This window comes from Aulonocara sp. 'chitande type north' Nkhata Bay, linkage group LG11 (assembly GCF_057382095.1).
Source record: "Aulonocara sp. 'chitande type north' Nkhata Bay isolate Kocher_YH1m ecotype deep benthic linkage group LG11, A_spYH_male_GT1.1, whole genome shotgun sequence".
In the NCBI taxonomy this organism is placed as follows: Eukaryota; Metazoa; Chordata; class Actinopteri; order Cichliformes; family Cichlidae; genus Aulonocara; species Aulonocara sp. 'chitande type north' Nkhata Bay.
In genome coordinates, this window is record NC_141354.1 from 21,378,052 (window position 1) to 21,390,429 (window position 12,378).

At 43.2% G+C, this 12,378-nt stretch overlaps 1 protein-coding gene across 1 annotated transcript in view; it reads left to right on the forward strand.

The window, feature by feature from the left end:
- Positions 1–12,378, forward strand: part of iglon5 (IgLON family member 5) — a 124,259-nt gene that overhangs the window by 89,243 nt on the left and 22,638 nt on the right. The window contains exon 2 of the mRNA XM_086311080.1: positions 10,149–10,227. Within this exon, the coding sequence (XP_086167206.1) occupies positions 10,149–10,227 (79 nt within the window). The remainder of the gene's footprint in view (positions 1–10,148; positions 10,228–12,378) is intronic.

A 12,378-nucleotide genomic window follows, 5' to 3' on the forward strand; every position in this document is an offset into this window, starting at 1 on the left:
GCCTGTAAAGTGTATAGTCAGATGCATGTCTCTTTTCTTAGCCTACTGTGTCCATATGTTTACTTTGGGCTACATTTCCTTTAAAGGTGTACATGTGTTCAGTCCAACAAGCATGGATATATTGTACTATATGCACTCATCAGCCACTAATTTAGTTATAGCTTGCTAGTACTTAATTGGACCCTCTTTTGCTTTCAGAACCACTTCGGTTCTTCGTGACACAAATTCAATAAGGAAACGTTACTCAGAGATTTTGGTCCATATTGACATGATAGCATCAAACAGTTGCTGCAGATTTGTCAGCTGCTGACTAACCAATGATGTGAATCTCCTGTTCCACCACATTCCAGTGGTGCCCTATTAGATTCAGATCTGGTAACTGTGAAGGTCATTTGAGGCCTCCAGTGTACTTACTCCCATGTTCAAGAAGCCAGTTTGAGATGATTTGAGCTTTTGACATGGGGCATTAACCTACTGGAAGCAGCCATTGGAAGATGGGTACACTGTGGTCATAGAGGAATGGACGTGGTCAGCAGGCTGTGATATTTAAAGGATACTCAGCTTGTACTAAGTGGTCCAGAGTCTTCTAAGAAATGTCCCCTACACCATTACACCACCATCACTAGTCTGAACCAGTGATAGAAGGCAGGATGGATCTAGCTTTTCATATTGATTGTGCTAAATTCTGACTCTACCAGGCAACATTTTTCCAGTTGTCTATTTTGGAAATTCAAATTGTAGCCTCAGTTTCCTGTTCTTAGATGACAGGAGTACAGACTTCTGCTTCAGGGTTTAACATGTTTTGTGTTCTACTGCATACCTTGGTTGTAAAAAGTGGTTATTTAAGTTATTGTTGCCTTCCTGTCACCTCAAAGCAGTCTGGCCATTCTTCCCTGACTTCTGGCATTAACAAGGCACTTTTGCTCAAAGAACTGCCACTTACTGGGTGCTTTTTCTGTTTGTTTTTTTTCTGTTCTTTTTCTGTAAATCCTAGAGATGGTGAGCAGTTTCAAAAATTGCACACCTACTGGAACCAGTTGCTTCAGTCCCCTTTCTGCCCTGCCCTTATGAGCGGTTTGAACTTCAGCAGGTTGTCTTGACCACACCTAATTGTCTAAATACAATGAGTTGCAGCAATGCAAGTCAGGCTGCTTAGATATTTGCATTGGCATTATTATTTTTATTTGCAGAACTGTTTGGTCACTTTGTTAACCACATGTTAAAAGGCAAGCATGACCCACATGCAAAAAGCTTTCCCTCTATTTTCTGTTTAGTAGGATGACGATTCCCACACCCGGTGGCGTGATGGAAACACCGAATTCTACTTTACTTGGACTGTGATGGCTTACAAGAGCCTCACAAGAACTACACTTTGGACACTGTGTTTGTAGTAGATTCTGATGTAGTGGAGCTCAATGGAAACCATCATTAAGCTAAGAAATGTCAAAAGAAAATTTATAACGATCGGTGCTAATAGGATCAGAGTTCACTTTGTGACGTGTCAGGGATTTGTAATATCCAGCAGTCCATTTTCTTATCCATATTAGGGTCTGGAGGTTATCCAAGCTGTCATATGGTTACCAGTTAATCATAGCGTAAACACAGAGAGACAGACATTCACACCTAATAATTGCCACTGTTGCTTATGTAAACTGCAGCAAGCGCCAAAAGAAACATCACAACCGCTGGCACGCGCTGTGCTTTGATGTCGTTTTGGCTTGTTGTGCATCTCTCGATTTTTGTTACTTTGGTACGCTCAGCCAGGTTGGAGACATGAGTGTACGAGTGGGTTGGTCTTTGGTTTCATTTCAATGATCAATGTTGAAGCAAAAAAATACCCAGATTGAAGAGAGAGAGATGCAGCAACAACTTGAAAAGTGAAATATTCTGGAGAAACCTTTGAAACGCTTAAGTTAATGATATCAAGTGTATCTACAGACTATCTCTCTTAGAAGACCCACTGTAAAATAGAAAACATACACACAAAATAAACTGAATGTAACACCAAGGTGCACATCTGCAGCTTTGATTTACTTGGCGCCATAGAAGGCATCATGCTGCTGTTAGGTTGTCTTGCTGTAGGTATGATATTCCTTTTGTTGCCAATAAAGTATGTTATTGTCAGAGGAAGTTGGATGGCGAGCTAGTTGCAGTGAATCAGTATTTTAAGCTTCTCTTTTAAAGCTGTGACAGCACTTAACCACAAATCTGTCAAATTACCAGTGCACTGGGTGTATTTAGGGGGGTCTACAGGGCCTTGTGTACGGCAGGCAGGAAGGCAGGCCGGCACGCGCCTGTGTGCGCTTGCTGAAAAAGGAAGTAACAGTTTAACTGCTATATTGATCTCAAGAGTGCTAAGGGGTTTAGGCGCCAGTCCAAGGAAAATAGGGGGTAAAAGAAAGCGGTGTGGGGCTCGTCCCTGGTTTTAACACGCTCGGCTTTTCTCCCCAGCCACGCTTGATTCAATGGTAAAGATCTGTGGCTGCCCATTGAAGTTGTACAACTGGTGCATTGAGTACTGTATGGCTCTGTGCACTCTGCAGTGCTCTATTGATTGATGTGTGAAGAGGGATTAGTAGGTGGGAGGGAGCTGAGGGAAGGGAGACGCTGGGTGGGAATGAGCGATCAGAGGCGGAATTGTGGATGCAGCATGTGTACAATAAAAAGGGGCAGATGTCACATCTTTGGTGAGGCCAAGCTAGACACCCGGGGGTGATGACCTGCTTTTCTGTACATGTTGATGGTTTTCATCCTTGTGAGTTCAAGCACTGTTAGCAATTGCATATGTGTTTTTATATATCTGGTCCCTGCAACAGCAGAAAAATACACGACCTTGAGTGACGAGCAGCTAAAAGTCCATCCTGTCCTCTCAATGCCTGAGAATGAGCTTACTAGAGCACTTAATGCCAAAATAAGCTTCAGTCACGTAAACACTCATTTTAGTCATTCCACTGCGTTGCTTCAGCAGGAAAAAACATATTTGGTCTGAAAGGGAAAAATGATATTACCAGACAGATTCAAAACAATTCATTCACCGTGACTTCCCTGACATTTCTTAGATTTCCTGTCAAGTGGAATCCCGCCGACATCCATTTTGCTTCACCAGCAATTGTGAAAAGCAAGCGACCTGCATATCCATCTTGTTGTGCTGTTTGAGTGAGGGATCCAGGTGGTTTCTCACTGCTTGCCCATCACTCTCTCTTTGCTCTCCTGTTGCTCTGTCCCTGACAGGTGGTGCTGAGGGTGGAAACAGCCAGGAGGGGAGTCGGGGATTTCATTGATAGGGTGTAGACGGTTTGAATGAGCAGTGAAGTGAAGGAGAAGAGGACAAGGAGGAAGAGGGTAGGAAAGGGGTTAGTGGTTGGGGAGCTCCAAAGAGGTGGATGTGAGGTTGGATTTGGGCCGTCCAGAGTTAATGGGATCAGACGAGGTAGAGAAAGTGATATCGGTGCTGGTTAATGTTTAATCCCCCCATCCCCAACCCCTTGTCTCTTGCCTGCAGTTCCCTGCATCTGATAATCCTTGGGCTGCCTCTCTTCATCATCAAGGTGTCGAAGGGAAGTGCCTCTGTAAATATTTAATTGGCTGCAGCATGCCGGTGTTAATTATGCGGGTGTGTTTTTCCTTTGCTTTGCTCTCTGCCCCAGCATTTCTGACTATGTCCTTGCACTTTTCTCCCCTTTCATATTAATATTTCCCTATTGTTCCCGCTTTTATGGTTACTACTAAGGCCAATACTGGTATTATCACGCAAAACTACTGCTACAAAACGGCTATATCTGCTTCTCTTGATGTAGTTACTGTCAGTACATGCTGTAATTCTGTATTCCACTACAGCTTTTTCTCTTTCTCAGTAACTTTCTTTCACCTCGCCCCGGTTATTAATCTTCAGCTTTCCCCTTCCACCTTGTGCTATACCTCTCTCCTTCTCTTTTCAATTTCAAAACCACAGCAGCCCCCTTTAAAATGGATTATTGTTATGGGTTTCATTATAGCCTCTGCTGTTATCCGTCTTGACGCCAATCATGCTTTCAGAAGTAGCTTTCCCTCCTCTCTGTGTTTATTTGATCGTCAAGGGCAATGCGAAATAGATGAACAGTACAAAGACAGCCTTTCAAGGACTTTGCAGGCTAAAGTTGTACAGCTCAATAGGGCTATACTCATAAGTGTCTGCCAGTAGCAAGTGCAATTACAAACAGGCGCATGTAAAAGTCAAGAGAATACAAATCACATAATAGATGTCTCGTGGGTACTGAGCAAGCAGCCTTGCAATGCTTTTACAGACAAAAAGACACAATGTAGGGGAGCACAGAGACAAAAACACTGGACCACAAGTGGAGGGAATTATGACCAAGTCTACATTATGGGCAGCAACAGATAATGCGTTATCCACAGATGAGCAAAAGAGGTTTCTGCTTCTGCAGGGTGTATAAAAACAGAATTGAGTAGCAATGCAGTAGTATTGTGTAATCCCCTAGACATCCCCGTACAATTTTATTCTCTTAAAATGTCAAATCCAGACTTGAGGCTCAATGCTATGTGCAGACAAAGGCTTAAGGGGGTCATCTGGACAGGATTCAAGGATGCATTTGTGTCTATCCATGTGCATGTATGATTCTGGAGGAAGGAGGTTCCATTTGTGTGCTAAGCAGGTCGTAGCAAGGACGAGAGATACCAGTAGGCATGACAAGACTGTATCTGGCGTTGACAGCAGCGAGCAGGGAAATTCAATATGCCGGTGGCCACACCAACACCAGGGCTGGCTCTGTTCTTTATTATTCATTCTCATCAATGTTTTTCCCCATCCTTGTTTCAGTGTAGTAAAACAAAGTGAAGATAAAATATTTGTGTGTGCGTGTGTATGTTAGGTAAGCTAGGTAGCTGGTCGTTCAAGATTCCCCGTTGGCAAGCACATTCCTTTTTTTTTTTTTTTTTTTAAATGACATCAGAAACAGCAGTATGCGACATTACGTGATGGCAGAGCTTCAGTTCATCCTTTGTCTTTTTTTTTTTTTTTTTTTATAAATAGGACAGGGGGAATGAATGAGAGAAAGAGGGGGAGAGAAAGAAAGAAAACCAAAGGGGAGAAGAGACGGTGAGAAGGGGGGGGAAGAGAGAGAGAAAAAAAAAAAAAAGAACTCCTGGGTCACCTGTATGGAGAAAAAAAAAACAAACAAAAAAAACAAACAGAGGAGACAGCAAACAACAAAGAGCAACATAATAATAGAGAAAACAAAGCACCATCACAATAAACTAGCTAGTCATAGATATCAATATTTACTAAATAATAAACGATATTGTGCAGCACGCAAGATAGACAGCGCACGGTGTGCTTTGAGGCAGCAGCCAAGAAAGCTTTAGTCCGCGTCTGTGAATACCCATGTGTGCATACCTGTGTGGATCAGCATGCTTGCATTCCAAAGGTTTCTCCATGTAATGATCTGCTAGGGAGTGTGGGGGGGCCACAGCCCCGTCCTCCAGGGTGTGAAGCGGGTATGGAGGAGATCAAAACTCCAGACATCCAGAGGCCCCCAGAACACAAGAGACCATGGAAGACCAACAGAGGGGCAGCCGCGCCACTGTTCCAGTAAGAGCTGAGGAGAGTCCCAGATGAGGGCTCGCCCAGCAGCCGCGGAGCAGAAGTCAGGGGGAGTTGCAGTGACGCGCCCGTGAGCTCCGCCGGCCCCCAGCTGTGCCTGAGTGACCGAGCCCCAGGCCGAGAGGCCGGGGGCACCCCACCTCCAAAGGGGCCCGAGCGAGCCCCAGGCCCCAGGCCCCGACAAGCGGCCGCCAAGGAGTGAGCCGGTGTGTACCCGGACGCCCACCCCCAGACACAAAGAACCACCAACACACCGACACCTGAGGGAGTCCGCCACCGGCAGGGGAAGTGGTGGTGGGTGGAGATAGGCCTCCAAACCTTGGAGGGCCTGAGGTGTCCCCAGAGAGGTGGCGTCTGATACCCAACCTGACATATAGACACAGACATACAGGCACCCACAGACACAAACATCCAAACAGCACATTCCTTAGCTGGGTGTCAAGATTTCTGAATCATCCAGGTGGGTGCAGTTTATCCTATATGCTGAGGGCCCCAGGAGGGAGAAGAGAAAATGGAGGATTTGAGTTAGGGATCAATAAAGCTGAATGCAACAGAGAAAAGTGACATCTGAAGATTCTGTTTTGGCCATGAAACAGCACAATAGTGTTTCCACACAGGCCTCATTATTGTTTTGTTTGGCCGCGCCTGTTGTGTTTGACCAACGACATTTGAATTAATAGCCTGAAAGGAGTAAACACCATGGTGGGAGACACATGCTGTCATTCAGTAAGATGATGTTTACATTTTGTTTTGCACTCAACACTCCCAGTTCACACTGCGGAGCCAGTCTTTTTGTTCCTTCGTCAGAAGCAGGTACTGACTAATTTCCATCAGAAAACATTGTTTTATCAGGTAGTTTAGACACATGTACTGCTGCGTGTAGGACACAAATTCAGATCAGGTAATGCATGTTTGTGTTCATGACTGGATGACTTGGACAGTCATTTCAAAAAAGGAGTACAGTGAACCCAAAGCACATATATTTCTATTTACAAATTAGGGCTGCCAGAAACAATTATTTTGTCAGTGTCACCGATTATTTTTGCGATAAGTCAACTAATCAGATCATGCATCCATGTGCACATGTGAAAACTATAACTTTAATCTGAAAAAAGCCAAACAATAACATTTTTAAGTTATCGAAGTGACCTATATATCATGTTTAACCTGAATAGCAAAGGACCGCGGGGGTTCTGAAAATGATTTGCTAGGAGTCCGGTGTTCTCACCGGCTCTAGTGAGCCTTAATCTTCCAGTCAGCTCGTCTCCAAAAACGTCGGTGCACTTTTGTGATGTCCTGATAAACTGAGCAGATATTTGAAGTTTACACAGCTACATTCTCGCCTGAAAATATCTTAAAAGTTTATTTTGTGACCCAGAAAGAGCAATAAGAGTAATATTAAAACTAAGTAGCTGTCGCAATTGTTGGAAATTGGAATTGGCTGGGCCGCGCTATGAATCCTGGGATAGGTTGGGCCACGAAGGATACACCCGACCCATCTTTCAAATCTGCGGAAAAGGAGGACGCATTTGTTGGAGTCTTCGAATTTGGACAGCCTTCCTCGCGTCACTGTCACGTAATCAGCCTATAAATGCGAAGGATGCAGCCCCTGAATTTGGACACAGCTACGATACCGAGCTCCTTCTTCTTCTTTGGCATTTAACAGCAGCGGGCATCCTTGTAGATGCATTGCTGCCATCTTCTGTTTCAGTCTGTTATTACGCTCTTAAATCCTACTGCTTATTCCTGTGTCCTTCAGGATCTTGTCAGCTATTAAATTAGTCATCAACGATGACATAATAGTGACTAGTCGACTAATCGTGTCAGCCCTATTACACACACACACACACACACATATATGTATAGATAGATAGATAGATAGATAGATAGATGGATGCACGTTGACATCATTGTTTAAACCTCTTTTCTTCACCTTTCCTTACAAAGCACCATGTAATTTTGGGCATGTAGCCCATCCCTGTGGACGTGGTTTGTATGCTTTGCCGTCTGTATTTTTATCAACACGGAGTCGTCCACCTGTCAGGCTCATAATATTATGACTGCTTTTTACAGAATGCTTTTCAGGAAAGTGTATGGTCCCCGCACTGCTCCGAGGGCACCTTTGTCTCAGGACAGAAGTGTTTTCTCAAATACAAATGCTGGTCCCGTTGCATTGATGCATTCGAAGTGACAGGGGTCAAAAAGGGTTATACAGTGGTGAGCGTGTGCTTGAGTCAGGTAGATATTATGCTAAATGTTTGTGTAGGTGTGTTCCTCTGTGTCATTTTTTTGACTCCCGTGTGCCTACATGAAGTCACATTTGTATTTTCCTCAGGGAATGCAAAGGGAATCTTTTCTATTTTTGTTGTCACGGTGGCCTCTTTTATCTCGATGGGTTTGGTCCATAGAAGAGCGTGTGGGTGTACTCACAGACTTGCTCGTCTGTGATTTGTCCTGTGATTCACTGTGGGAGAGGAAGTGTGTGGTGAATGTGTTGACCTGGTTATCATGTTTTGCGGCGCTTAGGAGCGCAGGCAGGGTGATACAGGTTTTAGAATGCAAGGTGCCAATCGAGCTGTGAAAATGGGAATTGAGTAGGGAAATGGGAATAGCTCCCTGCTGGTTTGTAACCTTCGCAATGTTGTGTGGAGCATTCAGCGTATGCACACATCTTTTATTCAATCGATGTGGGTGTATGTGTGTGCTGCATGCGTGTCTCTGTGCTTACATTATTTGATAGAGTGCACCTTTTCTCTGCATGTGCGTCTGTAATTGTGTCTGTGGGGTAGCATATTCATGACATGTCACACAACAGAATTGAATGAACCTAAATATTGTCTAGTGGGTAGAGAGTATAGAGCACTTGAAAGGGAACAGCTGAGGGATTGAGCTGAGGACCATCTAAGTCTTAGATGGAAAGCATAAGCACTGCAACGGTGTGCAATATTACTCCAGAGTAAAAACCACAGACAGCTTTTAAACACTGGACATGATGGCTAATGCGCTACGCCCCTCCTTTAAGCTGTTCTGAGAGGAAGGGAGAGATGAAGCCAGTTCTGGGATCCTTGGCCAGCCTAGATAGCGTAGCAGCAGCACCCATTAATGCGATTACAGCTTTTAGTGGGAGATTTTCAGGGCCAGTTTTATTCTGAGACGTCATTAGTTTATCCTCCTTTCTTGTTCCCTGTCGGTGTGTCAGCAGACAAATATACACATTCACATCGAGGAGCAACCTAAACCTAGACACTCTGATTGCTTATACGCAAAATGAGCCGCATATGCACTGGTTCACATGCATGTAGCCAACGCATGACTTAATGAACACACATTCATGATTATAGCCTATATTTGCCATTGTGCAGCCACAGAAGTTATTCCACACTTATATTTACAAAAAGCCAAAGAGAACAGGCACAATTAGTCTTTATTTAAGAGATGATAAATTAGTCTGTAGTGCAGTTAGCACAACTGTCTGCGCTGCAGTTTGAAAACCTTTTGATTAGCGGTCCAAAATGTGCCTTATAATTCAGAAGCCTTTATCATTATTCTTTGTAATCAAAACATGATTTCACAAAGACCCTCCTTTAATTTAAAACTCCCATTTCCCATTTATTTAGTGGTGCACTGCCATTCATTTTGGGTCTCATCTGTTCGAAAATTCTTATACGGCATGCTTAACATGTCGTGGAATTTGTGTGGCTGCCTAACAAACCGTGAGGTTCTTCTTAGCAACTCAGTGCAGCAGGTTCATTTCATAAAGTCACCATTTATTAAACCTCAAGGCTAGACAGCAGCAAAAGCCTATATTGAGGTCATCTTTCAGGCAGTGGGAAGAAAAGATTGTCAGAGACGGAGGGAGGACACAAGCCGCGATATCTAGTGTCATGCTGTGTTTTGGCAGAGTTTAGATGGACAGAGCCAGGCGTCTTACTGGGGAGCGGCTTGCCTCAGTAGGCAATATCACTGCCAGCATATAAGGTCTTTGAGTGCGGTCCAAAAAAGTTTGCGAAATGACTTCAAACTGTTTACTTTTTTTTCTTCGTACCTGAGCGTGTCAGACACTCAGGTAAGCACTCAGGTGCTCTCAGGATTTGTGTCTGTTCTTGTGTCAGTTTGTAATATATGTTTGTGCTACTGCAAGCATGTGCCTGTTTTCTGTGTGTGTGTGTGTGTGTATTGGTAGGCAGGATGAGCATCCCTTCTGTTACCGTTGCTGTCCCTTCATTTCACGCTCCGGCAGCTCCGCGTGAATCCTCTTCCCTTTGCTCATTATCAGTGCTATTCAACGAACGAGCAGCCCACCAGAATGCAGGGTAAAACCAAATCATTATTCAAGTATGGGGGTCAGTGCAGACATTGTGACTCTTTTGTTTAGTATATTTATTACTTTCCCTTCAGAGCAAGCAGGATGCAGGACACATCTCTGGCCTGAATGATTTTGTGAGGTGGTCGATCTTTAAGTATCTTACCTGAGATAGATGAACACTAGCGGAGTGTCTGGTGTTTTTATTGGATGCTGATTGCACTCTTCTCTGATTTTTCTTGGCAGGGTCCAGCGTGCACGGAGCAGAATTCGGGCACCTGCCGGACAACATTACAGTGCTGGAAGGCGAAAGCGTTACTTTGAGGTAACTCTTGATCCTACACCTGCACTGACTGATTACATGAAAAACATGTTTGCCTTCCCACCACCTGTCACACTAGTATAATTGCCAATCCTCTGTCACATAACTTCAATTAGGCATCCTATCCTGTGCCATATCTTCCATCTCTGTTTATTGTAGCTAACTGACTAATATCTGTCAAATGTCACTGGAGTCACCCAGTCCTTCTGAAGTCCAGTCCTGCTCGGTTGGTGGACCCTCACTGCATCCAACCACCACTACCTAGCTGTGAGTGATAAATCAGAAATCACAGCTTTTCTCTGCTTCCAACCAAGCAAAAAAAAAAACCCAGCCAACTTGCTTTTTTTCCTCCTTGCATAGATGTGATCTGGCTTGGCAGTACACTCAGCAGTGCTAGAAAAATAGTGCCCCCCCCCCCCAAAAAAAAATTCAAGTCAACATTACTTCCATCACCTTTAAACCTACATATCTCCAACAGCTCTGAGCAAATTCTCAAGTTCCCTTTTCCTTTAAAAGAAGACTGGCCTTCCACAAAGATCAAAGCTATTATTCTGAAGCCAAGTACATTCTGTCAATTTTCATTAACATGAAAATGTCTCTCTAAAAAATTTAAATGAAAAACGCTGGAAACCCCATTCTTTTCAGGAAATTTAACTTTAATGGTTCTATTAATAAATAAAGTAATGTGTATAGGATTGTTTTGACCCCCCCCCCCCCCCCCCTTCCTTCCTTCATACAAGGTCTTTTAAAGTTTTTCTTTAGACACTGGCTACTTTTTTACAGTCCTTGTACTTGAACATTTTCAAAGAAAGGTTTTATTGTTTGTTTGTTTTTAATGTATTTATATATTTATCGTATATTTATTTGTTAAGTCAGTTAATGACCTATGAATCAGTTATCTGTAGAAGAAGAACCTACATCAAGGGATAAGCCAGTATTGTGTCTTTACAGAACAACATAGAACCAATTTTGAGGCACTTTGTTACTAGCAGCCTGTTGCAAAAACACATAATTTGTTCTCATTTCTTAGTTGAAACTATGAAAAATGCCACAGAAAGCAGAGTTTGACAGGCGTAAAATAGTTTTTTTGCACCAACAAAGTGATTCTCACAGAGCTATTAGCCAAGCAATATGACATATCTCAGCCTAGTGTGCAGTGTGTCTTTAAAAAATTAAGGAAACTGGACGAGTAGAGGACAAAAGTGGCAGGCCTAAAATACTATGTGCAGCAGATAACCAGTATCTGAAAGTCATGTCCTTAAGAAATTAGAACAAATTCAGCAAAGACCTGACACAGGACCTGAGAGATGCATTTGGCAAGTGGTTGATCCATCTACTGTTCACTGAAGCCTCATCAAAAATGGTCTCGGTGGAAAGGTGGCTGCCAAAAAGCCATTCTTAAGGAATGGAAACAAGAGGAAAAGGCTGAGAGAGAAACATCTGAGGTGTGCCAAATTACTCAAGAACTGGACTGAAAATAAGTGGCAACAGGTTTGACGCAGTGATAAATCCAGATTGGAAATTTTTGGGTTCAAGTTACTGTTAATATGTACAGAGGAGGTCAGGAGAGAGATACAGCGATGAATGTTGAAAGCCATCACAGTGGATGCTCAGTCATAGTGTGGGGCTACATTTCAGTCAGTGGTGTTGGGTATCATGTCAAAATGATGGAATTATAAACTCAGAAAAATGCCATCAGATTTTGATCAACCATGCAATACCATTGGAAGGCGTTTAATTGGGAGCACCTCCATTTTTGAGGATGATAATAATCATGAACACAGCCAGTGGAGTGAATACCTGGATAAAAAAAACACACACAATGGAACACTATCATTCATGGATTAGACTCCCAAGAGCCCGGACCTTAACATTATATTTCATTTCAAGCAGTATGGGATCATTTTGACACAGTGCAGAACAAAAGACAGCCAACAGCCAAAGAAGAGTTTTGGAAAGTCCTTCGAGAAGCCTGGTGAACTATTCCTGAAGACTAGTTAAAGAACTTACTTGAAAGCTTGCCTAAGATACTTCAGGATGTGTTAAAGGATAAAGGTGGTCATACCAAATATTGGCTTTCAAACTCATTAGAAGTTCATTATACAGTATACTGTATTTCCATTTATATTTTCACGTTTCCCATTGTCTTAAAAA